Below are 18,391 nucleotides of genomic sequence, written 5' to 3' on the forward strand. Positions count from 1 at the left end.
AAAACTGGATTTTTTTTTTAATGTACCCATGCAGGTTGGAGTCCCGATACCCGTTACTCAGAGCATTTTCTTCAAGAAGCTAAATTACTTCACTGGAATGGGAGATATAAACCTTGGGACTATCCCAGTGTTCACACTGATCTCTGGGAAAGCTGGTTTATTCCTGACCCTTCAGGGAAGTTCAAATTAACTCGTCCCGATAGCTGATACTGAAACCACTTAAATGCATTTATATATTATGTTTTGCAGTATGTAATAGATGCAACGTGTTGTACAATTAACTGATCTTAGAAAACTAAGTATTTGTTAAATATATGAATAAATGACCATCAGTTTTGTGTGCTTATGGCTGGAGAGGGAGGCTGGAGTGACACAGTTCAGATTATCTTGACTTTCATGTGAGGGGAGGAAAGAAGTTTACGTGACAGTGAAGTATTTTCATTAAACGTTTACAGAGGTGAAATTCAGTGCCAGACAGTGTGTTTTAATGTCAGGTCTTTATAAATAAGACTCCAATGTCTCCTGGTAGAAAAATCTACACAGGAAATACTCGCAGTATTACGTACAAGGCGTCTTTAATTGTCTAGCCCACATTAAACAGCCTGAAATGAAAACTTATGCAGCATTGTAGTGAGTAGGGTTCTGTTGCATGGTGTTTCTGTGTGTTACGTGTCCTGGAGTGCGTTTAGAGCCCTACGAGCAAGATGCAAAAGCAAAAGCACATTCTAAGACACTGCAGTACAGTTCCTGATTTTATTGTGAAACATTGATAGATTTAGGACAGATTAAGAACTTTTGTATTACTGTAATGAAAAGAGCACCAGTTCTGAGGGAGTACACGGAGAAGGGCAATATTTAGTGAAACGGTCATTGTACACTGAACTGTATTTTATACCTAGATACCCTAGTAGGTGACTCTGTTAAAGAAGAGACCTTTCCCTTCCAATCAAACAGGATAGTCTTACAGTAGTTATATCCTACTGTGCTACATACTCAGCAGTGCTAGTTACATGCTTCTGGTTTTGTTGAAAAATAAAATTGAATTGTAACAAATCCCTGATGCAAGATACTTTGAGCACCTGCAGGAAAACGTCCATGTAAACAGCAATACATGATACAGTACACTTTAAATAACAGACAAGACAAGTCCTATACCTTTTTGACAATATACTGAACAGCTTTATGCTGAAGCTAATAAACACAATCAGAATCATAACAGACACTTTCTTGATTTAAGACGCTCAGAATTAAGCCACATAATTTGGGAAGAAAACTGTAAACATCACGCCTGCCTCACAACAGGTTGACAGCGTGTGATCTCAGTGAGAGCTGTTACAGCAGGATTAGAATCTACACTAACTAGTTACACTCAATGCTTGACGACTCTCACTGGCTGTGAGGAAAGGATAAAACACACTGGTACAGCAACCTCTGACCAGCGTGGATTGGAGATACTGTTTGCATCTCTTTTTCAAGTATGTGAAGCACCTACTGTCATAAGATCATCAAAACTTTAATGTTTTGATCAGCTTATTGCTTTTACTTCATCTCTTCCTCACATGATAAAAGAGGGAAAGATGACGACGGTTAGGCACAAGCTTGGAATCTCATTTCTTTCTCGGTCACTAATATTGGCCAAAAATGTGCACTGTTTAAGCAAGTTCCTCAGAAGACAGCTGTAGTTTCTACAGCTGACTTCTTATTCATGGAACAGCTGCCCTTACGTTTAACTTACTTAGTATTTTTTACTTGTATGAGGAATAAGGAGAACACCCTCTAAGGTCTTACAGATTGAAGAGAACTGAATGTTAAAAACTGCTAAATTGCAAACCTCTTCCACGCTGTGCTAATTGTTCCTGATGTAAACAACGTAGCTGTACATGGTTTTTACAGGGAACGTGGTCTTTCAATTCCCTGCAATGTAATCTGTTCAAAGGGGTTGTCTCCTGGTAAAGGTCAGGTGAAGAGACTAGTCACACAGAAATATGACAGAGTTTAAATGCCACAGAATTCTAGAACCACTGTTGTTGGGGTGTTTTTTTGTTTGTTTGTTTGTTTTTAAAAGGAATTCCAGTTCCTTACATTGGAATTTAAGGAGGGAAAGAGATGGAGTGGTAGGCACATCTTACCCTAAGACAGCTCAGCTAGAATATTTAGGCCCTGTCCTGTGTGACACAAATTTTCCTCCCCAGTGTTGTGACTTGAGATGATGTCTCCACTCCCTTAATCCTGAATATGGTCCAATCACTAAACAGACAGAGCTCCCTCTTCCCACCCAGAAAATACTCAGTACTCACAGCTGCAGAACACAACTTCCTGCACTTTTTAAGAAGGCAAAAGGCAGACTTAAAAAGCACAATTGGCTTAACTGTGCACGATTAAAAACACCACTTCATGTAAGATAGGGGTACACTTCCCATTGTCCCCTCTGGATATAAAAGGATTATCAGATATCCAAATACCGAGGCATCAGTAAAAAGTATACTGCTGCCGCTACTACTACATTACAATTTATGGAATAAAATTAACGCCCCAAAGAAATCTTCACAAATGAGAAAGCAATTTGTCAAAAACTGCAAGAAATGGTATACATTAAATATAAAACTCATATACAAAAAAGGGCTAACTTTTTTTAAAAAAGTTTGGACAGTTCCTTAAAATTATCTAGTTCATTGATTTGAGCCTACCACACACTTACTTTGGACTATAATAAAATAACTAGGGGAGATAAAATACTATTAAAATGCTTCAGTTGGAGAACCGAGGTACCGATCTTGATCACTGCATTAAAACTGCAGCATGTATGCATAGCCGAGAAGAAACAGCTCTTACGCGCTGCTTCCCTCCTCTTCCCGTGTCATACCAGCACTGAACTCTGGAATCTGGTCTGCAAAGGACTGTGTCATCCATTGTCCATTAGGAACTTCACCGAAGGACGACCCCTCGCAGTACTGCGGATTGCTTCCTGCTACAACACACACATAAAAATAATAAAACACAGTTTAAAAAAAATGCAGTTGATACCACTAACTAAAACTAAACGATTAAAATACAGATGACGCCACAAGCAAAAATACCCCAACCCCCCAAAACAACCCCTAAAAAAAAAAAAAGAGAGAGATTTGCAGTTTCCATCTTTCCTCTCTGTTTTTCAACCACCTACTCAGGCTGCAGTTCAAACTTATTTCTGTTGAGCATCTACTTTTGTAGATCCAGATCATTTCCTCAAATTATAATTTCTTCAAATCTTCTTTGAAGGGTGACTGCATATATATAAATTAAAGAGTCTACATGTTTAGAAGAATACCCCACTTTACAGTGAGGTATTCTACTCCTATAAATAATTTTTTTCTTCTCAAAAGGACATTCTCTTTGACAAAGTAGGGTAGACAGAACGCCAATTTCAATTCTCAATGTGAGATTAGGACTGAATATTCAAGACTTCAGAGGAAGGTGGTTACTCCGAAGTTACTGCTTCTGCCATTGTTTTTCATACTGTTTTTTTAATTACAGTTGGTGGTATTTTGGGAAGTAAAATTCCCAGCTTCTTAATTACAGCTAGATTACTAGACTCATCCTTCCAATACTGCTCCTTCATCTGGCCCGCCAGCAATGCAACAACCTCAACTGCACTGTTATTTTATCTGTTCCACCATTCTCTGGCTTTGCTTTCCTTAGGAATGAAAAAAAAAAAGTACCACCAACCCTCTCTTTTGCTCCAAAAAGCATGATGCAGTTATACAAGTCATTGCAGTTGAAGAGGTTTACCGTGTAAGTCACTAGTTGTGTCTGTTTGTCAGATCCTGGGAGTCAGCTGGAGTTTGGGAAAACGGTTTGATTGATTTTAAATAAAGTAAATGACTTTTCTTCATTTCTCTCACAAAAACTATACATTCCCTCAATTATGTAAGAGTTTAACTGCTGCCATACTTCAAATACATTGTATGAATTGTGCAAGTTGCTAAAGGGTAGAAAGTTAAGTATTTGTTCATAAGTAATGGTTCACAGACTGAATGCCCCAAGCACCGCACTTTACCAGTTCCATCTGAAGAGAAATTGCACTGTTCGCTTTCATACAGTGCACGATCACAGTAAGCTCCTCCATACGCTGCTTCATAACCTGGATCGTATTTTTCTTCTTTGACAGCCATCTTTTTAGCATCCTCTGCCGAAAGAGAAGACCTCAAGTATTAGTATTCAGAACAAAAATGATCACAGAGTGTTTTTATCGGAGAACACTTGAAAAAACAGCCACACATTTTACAAGATAATTCTTGCTCCCCTTAGATGATTAAGATTGTACTAAAAAGAGAGTGGAATGTGTAATTCTACGCCACATGATTTAGAGAAGATGGCACACCTCTTCCTTTAAATTCCTTATTTCTTTTTGCTTGGGAAACTGCTGGTTGTGTTGTACGTTACACTACATTTTAATAAAGGACTAACAAAATAACCACTATACCTTGCGCAAGTTGCAAGTCAAATGTGTACTGCACCTCCTGCACCTCTGTGTTTGGTGCGATGCCTTTCAGTTGATCCCTTAAGTCTTTCAGCTTTATGTAATAATGAACTTTATCTTGCGCACGAGGAAACTGAGCACATCTTGCGCTGGATGACGGCATAACGTAGCAGAGCTTGAGACAAAGAGCAAGAAAAACAGCATTACTGGTCCCTGAACTATGAGCTAATCTTTAGTGCATCGAGAATAACTTAACAGCTAAGCTCACTGTTTTAACCCTTTGTACAAACTTCAACTAATGCCACGGGTGGTTGTGGGGGAGGATAAAAGGAGCCTTTCATTTTCCTTGGCCAGCTAGATGTCTTGCCCTAAAGAGAGGGACTGATTATCAGCTGCTGAAGCGAGGACAATTTTCACCAGTTGTTTATGCGCTGCAGGAGAAGCAGCACCGGTATGTGTTACAAGAAGTACACTTTACAAGCGTATGCCAGACAGTGGAGCATACTCCAGTGCTCCCCGAGCAAGCGAAGCTCTGAGCCAGAAAGTCCCCAGTGGAGTACGTGATAGCATGCAAACACCCCAAACCAGTAAGGGAGGCATCACAGGTTCATTAGCCTGGCTTCTTGGCCAAGTGCGTCTGCATCGCACTTGCCAGGGTTTGAAACTCTGGAGTTCGTGTGGTTGAAGCCAGCCTAAGCGTCTCTATCTGTTAGGGCCAACAGCCCTAACCAGACGTAAAGTTAGTTCAGAAAAAAGGAACTGTATCCAATACTTTTATTAGCGTGCAGTATTTACGAACAAGTACTTGTAAATAGGATTATTTATCTTTCTTACAAATACATCTACTGCAGAAGTGTTTAAGAGCTACTTAAGAAGCAAGCGCTTTATCACCAACGGTTCTTCAGGCTCTGATGGCAACACTTCACCTTTAGAGAAGGACAGCTTAAACTCAGCTTAAACTTGCAGCACTAGTACTTTGGGACAGAAATAAAAAGAAAAACCACCCAAACTTTTGAACTGACAAGGTAGTGACGCTCTGGAATAAGCTACCTTGGCAGCTAGTGTAACTGCCTTTGCCTTAACCTGTTTATAAGAACAGGTTAAACAAACCTTTGTGATGATACATAGCTGGTCTCTTGAGATACCTTCCAGCACTAGACGTCTATGACTAACGCACTCTTCATCAAACTGTTTGTTTTATCTGAAGTGTCTGATTTAATTTCAAGCTGAAAATCAGCTTAAGAAGACTGAGTCTGATGGAAGGAAGTGCTTGGGCATGCCCGGATCCAGTAATGCTGTAGCTGTAGTGTCTAATAGCGCAATGATGGACTTAACTGTCATCTATTTTCATCTGATTTTCTGTGTCCAGTTCCCTGTATGTTTGTATTACTGAATTTTGATATTGAACGTGACCATGGTGCTCGTAGTGCCCCAGAGCGGGAGAAAGAATAGTTATCATAAGAGCATGTATGTTTTATTCATGTTTTAGATAGTCCTCAGAGAATGCACTAACCTACTAACCATAATACACCATTTCCCAAATAAAGTCTGCAAGTCTGAAGAAGCTGCATTAAAGATGTGTCTGAAAATTGCACTATCCCCCTTTCTCTATTTAAGTAAAAGCCTTCCACATCCCTTGTACTTCGGGCAAACGTTGACGTTATCGTAAGCATGTGCAAGTCCTGAGACTTTGTTAGTTTTGAAATAACCAAAATGGAGTGCCCTGGTTTTGTTTCTCAGCATCAATACTTACCGTTTCTGTATCTGGCACCTTGTGTGGCTGCAGCCCAAATTCCAAGTTCTTAACTTTTATTCCAAAAACTTCTTTACTAAAAATTTCATAAATACCTAAAATGAAAAGAAGATAGGATAAGTGGACAAAAAAAAGCTACTGACAAAACGAATTCATTTAAAAATCAAGGTTCTCACATTTTCCATTGAAAGCTGCTATACGAGGTTTATACTTTTGTAACTTCTGCATCAGAATCCGCCCTCCTTCCCGAAACTCTTTGCTAAAATAGAAAGTACTCAAAATTATAATCACAACTATTAACTCATTAACAAGCACAATATTCCCCCTTGTTATCCTACCTGGAGAGGTCTTTGCTTCCAGGTGTTGTCCTTTCAACCATGTTTGTAAATCCAATCCCATATTTATGTGGCAAGGTGTGGTCATCCATATGGTTCAGCTGTTCATTACTTAGACCAGACATGAACAGACACTTCCCTGTGAAGTAGGAAGATATGCTTTTGCCTTTTTCTAAGGAAAAGAAAACAAAACCAAAAAACCCCCTCGACTATCAGAGTCCTGGAATGCTAAAGGAAGAGTCTATGTTAACAGAGCATCAGTTAATTTCGGAAGACTATTGCCCTATCTAGAAAAGTTTAAAATAGCCAAAATTGCTTTATCTGCTGCAAGAGCATAGAAAATCCCCAGTGAACAACAGGAATTCCTCACCATGATCCTGTGTATGGAACCAGACTTTTAGAATAAAAGTCAGAAAGAGCTCTAGATTTTGTGATTCACTTAAGCAGGGAGTGAATGTGATCAATATGGATTTTTGTGGGAAAGAATGTAGCAAATACAACAAGCGTCAGTTTTCTTTTACAACCTTGCCATCGCTTCTCCTTGCACTGGGCCTCTCTGACAGAACCTGTTGACATCTTACATTCATATTTAGTGTATTAAAGTATAGTTTGGGTGATGTGCACTGCCAATCTAAGCACAAATTAACCACAGCTAGCTCCTAATGATTCGGGAAGCTTACAAACACCTGGATTTGTCAGAGCATGCGTATCCCGTCTGCTTCTCGGTAAAGGCAGCTATTAGTCTGGCTAGTCCGCAGAATGCTAGAGAAATACCCAAGCCTGATTTACAAGTCTGTTGGACACCAGAAGCCTTTTGGCTGGAGTATCACAGGGCTGCAAATTAGCCCACATGGAGCTCCACAGCTGAAATGGCTCCGAGTAAGCAAAACAGAGCATTTCAGAGTTCAGGTATGATCTTTCTTTACGAGAACATGCTGGAGAAAATGTTATTTAAATGGAAAAATACCTAGGAAAAAAATATCTGTCTGGAGAATCAGGTGTGCTAGATGCACTTGCCTACTGGGAAAGGGCAACGGTTTTTGCTTTTTCATCAGTCAGAAAGCTTGTTTAGAAGAGATGAATAAATGCAAACAGAAGAGGCCCTGCTGAAACGCATTTTTGGGAAAATGTGTGTAGTTTTATTTTGTATCAGAAATTGATGCCTATTGACTTACCCTCGATAACTCAAGTACTAGAGATGTAATTTTTATTCCTTATGTTGCACACTAATACGCCAAGAAGTTATCTGGTAATACTGTGTTTACATGACAATTCTAAACCTGCATTGAAAGTCATCAATTATTCCTCTTTTATTCCTTTTTATGCATGGTATTTGACAGAAGCAGTTATGGGATTTAAACCACTCTTGAATAGTTAAAAGCAAAATCCCTCTCTGCATCAAAAAAAAAAAAAAAGGCAAAAACCAAAAACCAAACCAGTTTAATTAAAATGCCACAAGTTCTAACAAAGTTCTGCAAATTCTGTAAGAAGAAAGGAAAACAAAAACGTACAAAAATGGTTTCCAGGTCCAGGGTAATGATGTCCTTTGTAAGCTGCCATCAAGCCAGGGTTTATGCCAATCTACAAAGATACCAGTCCATTTTAACGATGAGAACATGGCTTGCCAGTCAGGAATTTAATCAAGTTACAGTAAGGACGCTTACTCAATTCTCTTTAAGTTACCGTCAATAAACAAAACTGTGTTAATGGTACCTTCCATCATTATTTTAAAAAAATGACAATTTTACAGCGGTGTCTCATTTAGATGTGCAATGCCAGAAGAGCAGCTCACAGTGTGTTTTACAGCCACTGGTGCAGCACTTCAGTAAATGAAGTGTCAAGTAACGGTCTCTCATAACTATGTATTATACGTAAGCCTTGGACTTCTCAGAAGTTACAACTACATTACTATGATTTTTAACAGAAAATGCAAAGCAGCTCTACACACAGGAAACAGTTTATATACTTTATCTTGCAAGATCTTGCCATATAAGCAATATAGATAAGTAAGCAGAAGGAATGTAAATCATAACCAGCGAGTACAGACTATTCACTTTTCTACCTAATCTTGTAACTGTGAGTTACTTACTATTACAATGTCCAGATCAAAGGTCAAAATATCAGGTAAAGTCTTGGTCAGAAGTTCAGCTTCAGATACACCATTAAAACGGTCCACTTTTCTTTTGACTTTAAAAGTATCTGTGATCTTTTCTTGTTTGCCTTTTGATTTGGCTGATTTTTCTTTTTTAGCAGCAGGCTTTTTGGGTTGCTTTGGCTCAGTCGCTTTGGCTTTTCTTTTCCTTCCTCCTTTTTTAACTTCTGAAACACACAGCAAATATCCTTTTTGTACGTTTCTAGTATTGCAGTGTGGATATTCAAAAAGACTGAGCTAAATGTATGGACACAAAAAGAAAGCAGACAGATAAATTTACCTTCAAAATTCATTAAACAATTACCAGGTGAATCTCCATTTTGCAGGCTCAACACAGAGCTAGCTTGGGTGTCTCTGTACCACAGACACACACACTACTCACAGGCAGCTACGCTGACTTAGGATACAAACCAAGAATAACCTCGTGACTAGGTTATGTTGTTTACATGCTGTGTGCAACAATCCTTTGGAAACAGTTTCATCTCTTTTGGAGGATATGCCAGAACATCAAAGCTTAGGTTCCAAGGGATGCAATAGTAAGCTCTAGCCTACTGTTCACACTTCAGCTTCTAAATATGAAAGTTGCTTGTTACAGATTACATAACGCATTGAAGAAACTGAACAGCATGTCAAGAGCAACAGGTCTCAAGGATTACCTACAGTGTAAGGTATAAGCTTGTCAGGAACACAAACACATAGGCTGAACGCTGCATAAGCTATTTACAATTTATTGTCTACAGAACAGATACTGTCCAGTGCATCATATAGCAAGGTGACGTATGAGAGCTTCAGGATCTCAGTTTGAAGGAGTGACACCAAACATTAATTTTTATTTACAAAATGCAAACATAAAGTAATCACTGTTCACTCAATTTGAAGCTTCCTCATCTTCTGGCCCCTAAAGCTTAGAGATTCAATCAGCACAGGTACTGGTCATGACATGACCACCCAGAGATTGCTCTCTATCCTTGTTCATTGATAATGTCAAGTTGCAGAACACAACTTCAAAAGTATGCAAACATATTTAGCAGCAATCAGCAAAGAACCAAGGTAATCTATTGCTTTAAAATTGAGACTTCATCTTATTTGCAAAATTTCTAGACGAAACTCTCCCTCAGATAAGAAAGAAATACGGTGGATACCAGGGCACTGCCCTAAGTCTGCAAACTTTTTTGGGGCTGTTTTTGTTTGCACTCAGCTTTCTTACAAGAAGGACAGAAGTCATGTGAAATTCCCACCGCGTCATTGGAGCAACTGCTTAGGAAAGCTGTAAGTAACAGTACTCAAGCTATAGTGTAGCTACAATGAAGAAGAGACTAGAAAGGCACAGACTTGGTGAGGCACAGAAGCAGCTTTTTCTTTCCTACCCCTTGAAGAACTAGGGGGTTTTTCACGTGACGGCAAAATGCCACAGATACTCTGACTGCTCTGAGTTGGATGTATTTCAGATGAAGCAGGATAACGTTCTCCTAACTCTCATGCTCATCAGGTACCTACCAACCAGCCACTGTCATGAAAGACGAACAATGCCAGGGCAGCCTTTCAGGCGCTAATCCTAAAAATTTTACTTTTTTCATCACAGCAGGTAGCTGGACTCCAAATCTTTGCCTTTCACATATGCTCCTGTAAATTTCACACATGTTTGGTAAATCTTCAAGCCCTGTCTTTCAAGGCCTTACTCAACTTCCAATTCTCGCAAAAATACTAGGGAACAGCTTCGTAACAGAAGATTACGGTTGTCTAAAAATACTTGAAAGTGCAGTCAAACAGCATGCTTATGGTGACATCATGTTATCCAATAATAAAGCCGCAAAAGAAGCCTAACTATATAGCACTTAAGATGCGTCCTAACTGTAGTGAAGAATACAGTGAATAAATAGAGCAGTTGCAACTGTTTTAAACTGGAGGTTTTCTTCCTATGATTTCATCTGGCCAAGCATTACAACTAAAAAAGAAAAATTGACGCTTATAAAAGGATGCACTTAAACAAGCAATGTCATTGCATGAACTGGCTGATAGATTACCTTGGTACGGAGAGCGCTGACCTATACCTATATATTAAAAGCAAGATGAAACTTGGTGTGTGAATATTTGCTGTAGAATCAGAACTTAAGCATGGTAGAGATCACTGCCTTTTTTTATGTGGTAAAGAGCAAGCGTAAGACTAACAGAACAAGGGATCTTTTCTTGGCATGGTTAGTGTAAAGCCTAAGCGCACAAAATCCTAGTGGGGGAAAAGAAAGGCAATGTACAAGTGCATAAAGTACAAGACTTGTGTCACATACAAACAATGCTGGAAAGTGTCCTGTATTTGTTTAAACAAACCTCATTAAAAACAATCAATCCTTAGTGTATATAAGCAATTAACTACTTGTGATGACTACAACACACTAAAACACCATTTAAACAAAAATATTTCAAATAAACAGTACTATACTGTACTTCTCTGGCAGAAGTTAAAAAATATTTTTAACTCAGACTGAGAAAAGATAATGTCTCTAACATAATATTAAAACCCACGAAAAATCAGCTAAAAATGATACGTTTAGCTACTGAAACAAAAATCTGCTCTTCCTGCAACGAGATAATTTTTTGAGACTGAACAATGTGAATACTATCACCTGGGTTTACTTCTTATCTTTTTAATTGTCTGGTAACAAACATTACTTAAAGAATACAATGAATCAATACTTCCTCAAAGAGCATCAAGAAATCCAATAGGTCCAAAGGAGCAGTTTAAGATCAATAACTTCCCCCCCCCCCCCCCCCCCCGACGGTTACTAACGTCTTAGCTCCCTTAGCACAGCCCAGTCAAACTACCTTTTGGAGGCTCCTGAGCAATGTTTGGCTCTGGAACGCCCTCTAGAGTCGGCTGCTCAGTCATGATTTCCATGTTAGGCGCTGCAGTCATCATTTGATGGAACGGAAACGTGTAAAAAGCTTGGGCTTGCTGAAGATACGTGTAGTATCTTAGAAAGGGAGAAAAAAAAGAGACATAATTTATCAGCAATTTAGAAATTTAGCGACGTGCCAAACAGACTGTAAACATCAATCTTTATCAAGGCTGGCATGTACTGCACTTACGTTCTCCAACGACTTTATTAACAAGGCAGTAAATTATCCAAATCCACTAAGCAGTCTGAGTGCTTAGCTGGTATCAGGGGATGTTAAACCCAACATTAACAGTACAGTTCTCTCATGATTACTATAATGTGGAAGAATCACAACATTTATAAGTGAAGCATAGGGCTTTTCCCCTTTTTTTCTCAAAAACCACTATGTAGCACACATTACCAAGGCAAACTGTCTATCAAACATACCGACAATTTACAACACAAGCGAGTTAAAACTCTCCGGACTTCAAGTTGCCCAAGTTTTAGATTTTCTTAATGTTACATCAGTTACTTTGTCTGATATGATACAGAATGGATAAATCATTCTGGTCTACAAAGCATTATGAATACACACAGCATTAGTTACTACGCAGATTATTAAACAGCTTTAACAAATCGCGTGGAAGATGTTGTCCAGTTATCCCGCACTGGATCCTAACAGAAATACTGCACTTATTCTACGCAGAAGTGTTCACACACACACACATTCAGTCTCCTTCCATGCACAAAGACATTTTTCCATATACAGCTCTTTTGCTCCACACATTTATTAGTCACGTACAGCCCACACACCCCAACACAAACTTCTGCTTCATACTGTCATTCCCTTCTACCTATGCAGCCACCGCCTTGTCCATAGATTCTACTGCCATACAAACACATAGAAAAGATTTCATGAACAGTAAATTTTCATGAAATAATTTTATCACCTCAGAGCTATTCAGAAAAACACAAAATAATTTTTAGATATACAGAAATATCTCAAAAGAAGGGACCATTCTCTATTACACAATGGGTTTTTAAGAATATTTAAGAATCCCACTGTAACTCAGATTTATGCCAGAACAGCCCACGGTCTTGTGATCAGGCCACTGATTTTGAACCAAATACTGCCCTGAATCAAGGAGAATAAATTTGAACGTAGGTCTGTCAGATTCCTGGGGAAGTTGCCTAACAAAGTCACAAAGGATTTTCAGAGTACAGTAAATACCTCACCCCTCCCGCTGGAAGAGTTCCATTTTATATAAAATACTTGTGCAGTTACTGAACAGAACAAAACTGATCCTCAGATTTGTATTAGGAAACACAACTGAGACATGTAGAATCCAGTTCATAATGTAATAAATGCTTAATTATACAGAGCAGAACAGAGTGAGTAAGAAAGACGCGAAAGCGTCTAACCCAAGAACAGTCTCTAACAAGAAATCTTCTCGTAATACGTCTTCTTATTTTATGCGCATATAAAGTCTCCTTCGTATAAAGGCAATAAAATTCCCTTTAAACAGAGGAAAATTTGCATCATATCATGAACAAGTCCTCTAACCACACGGTAATGAGATGAAAGACAGCTTTTACTCCCACCTCTAACCCTCATATGCATTTTTTTTTTAGATCATTTTTCTTGCACGGGTTCAGAAACACAGTATTTTGTTATTGATGTATATATTATGGAACACCGGAATAAATGTTTTCAGTTCCATGAGGAAAAGGTAATGATTTAACCCCCCTTCAGTTCATGCTAAAAATGAAGGAAAGAGAAAAGAGAGAAGAGAAAAAGATACGTCCACTGGAACAAAAACAAACATTAAATCGTTTTCAAATCCACCTCTGCACACACAGGCCTCCGCTGCATGCACGCCCACGCATGTGCTTCTTAACACGCAGCAAGCCCCGTCCCCACTGCAGCCCCAACAAACCCCGACGCCCCTTCACGCCGGGGCTGCCTGCCCCTTCCGCGCACCCCGGCGCACAGCGGGCTCCGAACACACAGGGCTGCCCCTCCGGCCCCACGCCGCCTCGACACCCCCACCGCCCCCGGCACGCAGGCGGCGCTCACCCCGCCCCAGGCCGCCCGCAGGCACACCTTCCCCCGGGAGCAGGCATCAGCTTGCCTCCCTTTTCCAGGCACCCCCACGCACCCCCTTCCCGTAGGTCCCCGCCGCACGGCAGTCCCATCTCACCCACACCAGCGCCCGCACATCCCCGTCGCACGACCGCCAGCCCCACGCACCCCCCCCCCCCCCCCCCCCGCAGAGCTCCCGCTCCGGGCATCTCCCCCGGCGCCCACCCGGGATACACAAACACGGCATCGCGCCCCACAGCCCGGCGCCTCCACCCACCCTCACCCCGCTCCCCCATAGGCACGGAGGGCCGCCCCACGGCCCTGGGCCCGTCTCGCCGCACCCCCTCTCACACCCCACCCGGGAGCGCCTCCCCTCCCCTCCCCTCCCCTCCCCTCCCCTCCCCTCCCCTCCCCCTTTGCGCCCAGAGCGAGCTCGGGGAAGGGGGACCGCCGCAGCCCGGCCCCGGCTCCCCCCGGCCGCGGGAGAGGAGGGAGAGAAGAAGAAGAAGGACAACGGCGATGCCCAACGCGAGGCCCGAGCGCGGCTCCAGGCCCCCGCCGGTACCTGCCCAACTCCTCGGCCTCCATGCCCGGGCGCGGAGCCTCCCGGCGCCGATGGGGCTATTGTCACCGCCCGCGCCGGCCGCCCCCCGTCGCCCCCTCCCCCCGCGCCTCAGCGCCCCAACCGACCTGCCGGGCGGCCCCGCGTCACGTGAGCGGCGGCGGCCAATGGGAGCGCGCAGCCGGCCGGCCGGCCGGCCCGGCGAGGGAGGGGCGCAGGGAGGGGGCGGTGCCAGCGCCGGCGGGGAGCCGGTTCCCCGCGGCCTCGCCCCCGGACCCGCACCCGGGCCGGCAGCGGCCGCTCGGGGCGCGGGGGGAGGCGGGCGGCTCAGCCGCGCCCGGCGGGTCGCAGGGCCGCCACGCGCTCAGCCCCCCGCGGTCTGAGGGTTTCGGAGCCTACGTCACGACTCATGCCGCGTCACCAGCAGCAGGGTACTCCTCCGCGAGGGGCGGGCCTCGACATCCCCCCCCCCCCTCCCCGGCAGCCCCGCCGCCATGATGCGGCCGCCCTGGAGGCGGAGGGCGTGACGCACGTCCGGCGCGTTACGTGTGTCTGGGGCGGGCGGGGCGGCGTCCAACCGCCGCCGCAGGGCGGGGGACGCTGGGGCGGCGGCGGCGGCCCGTGCCCGGTTCTCCCGCCTGCGGGCTGCCTTGTGCGAGCCCCTCCGTGAGGAAGCGAGGAGGCGCCGCCTTCCCGGGCCCTCCCGGCAGCCATGCCCGCCGGCGTGCCTTGGCCCACCTACCTGAAGACGCTGGCGGCCAGCATGCTGGCCATGTTCGCCGGCGCCGAGGTCGTGCACAGGTACTACAGGCCTGACCTTGTAAGTGCTCGGGCGGTTCCCGTCGCTGGTTGCGTTACGGAGGCGGGTAGGGTGGCTGCGGGACGGAGGGTCGCCTGTGGCGGTTGTGCGTTAGAAAGGTCTCCGGCCTGGCTGCAGAAGACGATCAGCCTCTAAAGAAGCGGCGACCGGGTAGCCGGGTCTTCTCTCGGGAGCCGCCTTCGAACTGTCGGCGTGGTAGCGAGAACAAGCAAGCTACGCGAACTTCTTCAGGAGGGGCTCCTGCTGTGGGGAGTTGGTTTTTGAAAAGGGCGTGCAAAAGTGGCGAGAAGGGGCTATGCTAGATTTAAATAGACTTTTTTTACTCCAGTAGTGGAAGTGAAGATGACCGAAAGTTTATGTTAGAAACGATGACAGGCTGGGAGTCAAGACTATCAAAATTACAGTCGCAGGGAGCTAAGCTCCGAATGAGACCATCCACCAGGGGTATTAATGGCCGGTTTGGTCTCGTGGAGGCCTTCTGACTTGTAAGCCTTATTTCATCCTCCTGCTCTTGTACACACTTTGGTTTTTTAAAAACACTGTGCTGTTTTCAAATCAGAAATAGGTTAAAAAAATCACCGTGCTTGAGCTGTCATGTCAAAATTTAAGCAATGAGGCTTAAATCATTGATAGATACATAAGAATTTATGTATTTTAATAGTCTCTACTGTAGCCTTCATTACAGACAAATAGGCATATTTATTCAGAATGATCTAATGATCTGCGTCTCTTCAAACTAGCACGAATTTCGAGGAGGTACGGTTCTTGAAATGTTATGTCATCTGGTATCTTTCCCTTTTTTAAATTTCAACTCCAGTTTCAGCGCTTCATTTCTAAAGTGGAAAGGTAGAAGCCGTGAAACTCTTTCTTCTGTCGCCAAGAGAGAGAATACGTGTGGAAACCTCAGCTGTACTAGACATCTCAACCAAACTTACATTCTTAAATGGCAAAAAGAACCTTTGTTCCTTTAAAACAAACCGTCCATTCTTCCTTTTTCCTCCTTTTTTCCAAATCGTATTTTGCTACTTTAAAATAAAAGTCAAATTACAAAAAGGTAATAGGTTAATTTTTAAGATGTTTTGCATGTAAGAATTATACTCTGCTCAAAAAAGAGGGCGGTATAACCACAATTTAGCTATAATGCTGTCTCTTACAGAGTACGCTAATTTACTGCTTTGTGAGTTTAGTTTTTCTTCTGCCACAACACTGACATCTTTCTCCATTTTTAACAGAGTATACCTGAAATACCTCCTAAGCCTGGAGAACTGAAAACAGAACTGTTGGGTCTAAAAGCAAGATCAAGCAAAGTTCAAACTTCACAACAGTGAGCAGAATTTACTTACGTTGTGAAAACTAGAACTGATAAAATATTTGTTCAACTGTCTCAACTGCAGAAATCCACATGTGAAATACTGGACTCCCTTAATGCTTTTTTTTGTTTCCTTTAAGCAGCGTTACAGGTGGCATTAAAAATAAATGTACGATGAATACTGTTGTTAAAAGTCCAATCAGTTGCGCGCCAAAATGTTTATGATTTCTTAATCTCGACTGCAGTGTAAGTATCCTTCAGGATAAAAGATGTAAACTCAGATTGGCGAGTCTGATGGAATTTGAAACTTTTAAGCTGATTAACAAGCATAGGAAGTTTAGCATATTGAAAAGTCAAGCTTTTGTGGCCACTCATTAGCCTTAATAAGCTCACCTCTTCACCTGTAGTAGAACCCCACTTACCCGTTGGCATTTCTCCCCTTTTTAAACTTTAACTCGGTATTACTGGACGTAACCCAGAACGTGATACAGTAAGTGATGGCACGTACAAGTAAGGAAGATTCCTTATTGCAGCACTTCTTGCACTGGACTCCTCCTCATGCTGGCTGGCTGCTGTAACAGCAGTTACATTGGCTGTCTGTATTACTGAGAGGAAGTCTACTTTGGTCCACCGTAAGGCTAGGGAGGATCTTACAACTTATTTGCCCCATTTTTAGCTAATACAACTACATACAGGTTACACTGAAATTATGTATGTTTGTACTCCATTTGGGCATCATCTTCTGTTTACGGCTGATTTTGATGGCTGTATATACAAAACTCTGAAATAACAAGTGCAGGTTTACCTTTCAGTCCCGAAATAGGATCGCCACAAAACTCTCACACCAGGAGATACACAAAGTCAACATCCTACAAAGATGGTATGACAATCCATTTCTGAATGGTATGCAGTAGAGCTTGTGAAGGTTGGGGATTGCTTTCCCTTGAGAAAGGTACCGAGACAAGGCACAGGCTTCATCCTCAATTCTCAGGTTTAACTTGGGAAAGAAAACCACAACCTGACAGATTACCCATTACGGAAACAAAAAAGCTCCCTAACTTCTACTGGCAAAGTACTTAGAGCTCTTGTAATAGCAGGGGGACCCAGAAATAATTACTGAAAGTGCTACTTTTGCATCTGTTCCAGCTGTGAAGTTATTTACGTTTGTGTAAGTTGGAGTGTTTTTCCAAGGAAGAAGGGTTCATGGTTCCTCTGCATGGGTACGTGCCTCTGCCCTCACAGTTTTGCAACTATTGGCTGATGTAGAAAAGCAGCTGAGGGGGGGATGAGATCCTCTCCTGTGCTTACGTGCCCACGTGGATGTCCAAGCTGCAGCCTGTACTTAGAGAGCCTGTGATCTAGTAATACTATCTCAGACACCTTTACCAATGACAGCAGTCATTGACAGAAGGGTCTCAAGTACATCTCAGGTGTTAAAGCCCAAATGAAATCAATCAATGAGAACACCTTACTAGGTCCAGTTCTGGTGAAACTACTTTTTCCTTCACTATACCTAAACAAAGCTGAGACTGACAACCATCTCAGTCAGCATCTTAATCTCAGCATAAGATAAAGTTTACTGAAGAGACAAGGTGGGGCAGTTCAGCAGTATTTTGTTCCTGTTCTAACTAGGGCAGGAATAGCAGTTTTTCAGTTGTCCCTTTAAAGGGCCAGGATTCACCAACCCTTACCCTGTTACTCACAGTTTGTCAGAGTATCACCTCTATTACGTTGATTTCTGACACGAAAGATGCATTTCTCCCTATTTTCTAAAGGCTTTTCAGATCTAAAGGCTGCAGAGGGCAGTTACTACTACTTATTTAGATTGGATTTCTAAATGTATCCTGCTACTAATGGAAACTGAGCAACAGGGAGCATCTGTTTTACCCCAGCCTTTTCTAGCACTCGGGGAACCGTTCTCATTATTGCCCACCTAGGAACAGCAAAGCTGACTACACCAGGTTTTGACAGCAGAGGTGACACCCCCAGAACCAGTGTGACTGCAGCACTGAAAGAAATAGCCTCACTATGACTGGGAGACGCTT

At 42.7% G+C, this 18,391-nt stretch overlaps 3 protein-coding genes across 6 annotated transcripts in view; 2 read left to right on the forward strand and 1 right to left on the reverse strand.

The window, feature by feature from the left end:
• The window catches only part of GLT8D2 (glycosyltransferase 8 domain containing 2), a 19,069-nt gene extending 18,016 nt beyond the window's left edge, over positions 1-1,053 (forward strand). For both annotated transcript variants that reach the window (XM_076339535.1, XM_076339541.1), the window contains exon 10: positions 35-1,053. In XM_076339535.1, coding sequence (XP_076195650.1) covers positions 35-207 — 173 coding nt within the window. In that variant the 3' untranslated portion in view covers positions 208-1,053. The remainder of the gene's footprint in view (positions 1-34) is intronic.
• Positions 739-14,408, reverse strand: TDG (thymine DNA glycosylase). Of its 3 annotated transcripts, none has more exons than XM_076339523.1 (10): positions 14,346-14,408; positions 11,520-11,668; positions 8,637-8,866; positions 8,059-8,128; positions 6,551-6,686; positions 6,389-6,471; positions 6,213-6,307; positions 4,463-4,634; positions 4,037-4,165; positions 739-2,968 (listed from the first exon to the last, which is right to left on the reverse strand). In XM_076339523.1, exons 2-10 carry the CDS (start codon positions 11,611-11,613, stop codon positions 2,829-2,831), a joined length of 1,149 nt encoding a protein of 382 aa, XP_076195638.1. In that variant the 5' UTR covers positions 11,614-11,668; positions 14,346-14,408; the 3' UTR covers positions 739-2,828. The 3 variants fall into 3 exon arrangements, with proteins under 3 accessions (XP_076195638.1, XP_076195628.1, XP_076195618.1); XM_076339513.1 differs by lacking the exon at positions 14,346-14,408 and adding an exon at positions 14,221-14,291 and having other exon boundaries at positions 739-2,965; XM_076339503.1 differs by lacking the exon at positions 14,346-14,408 and adding an exon at positions 14,221-14,291.
• Positions 14,409-14,803: 395 nt separating this feature from the next.
• UQCC6 (ubiquinol-cytochrome c reductase complex assembly factor 6) lies at positions 14,804-16,531 on the forward strand. The gene is made up of 2 exons (XM_076328739.1): positions 14,804-15,037; positions 16,270-16,531. The coding sequence occupies exons 1-2, from the start codon at positions 14,930-14,932 to the stop codon at positions 16,363-16,365; spliced, it is 204 nt and encodes a 67-aa protein (XP_076184854.1). The 5' UTR covers positions 14,804-14,929; the 3' UTR covers positions 16,366-16,531.
• Positions 16,532-18,391: the final 1,860 nt, after the last annotated feature.

This window comes from Aptenodytes patagonicus, chromosome 1 (assembly GCF_965638725.1).
Source record: "Aptenodytes patagonicus chromosome 1, bAptPat1.pri.cur, whole genome shotgun sequence".
In the NCBI taxonomy this organism is placed as follows: domain Eukaryota; kingdom Metazoa; phylum Chordata; class Aves; order Sphenisciformes; family Spheniscidae; genus Aptenodytes; species Aptenodytes patagonicus.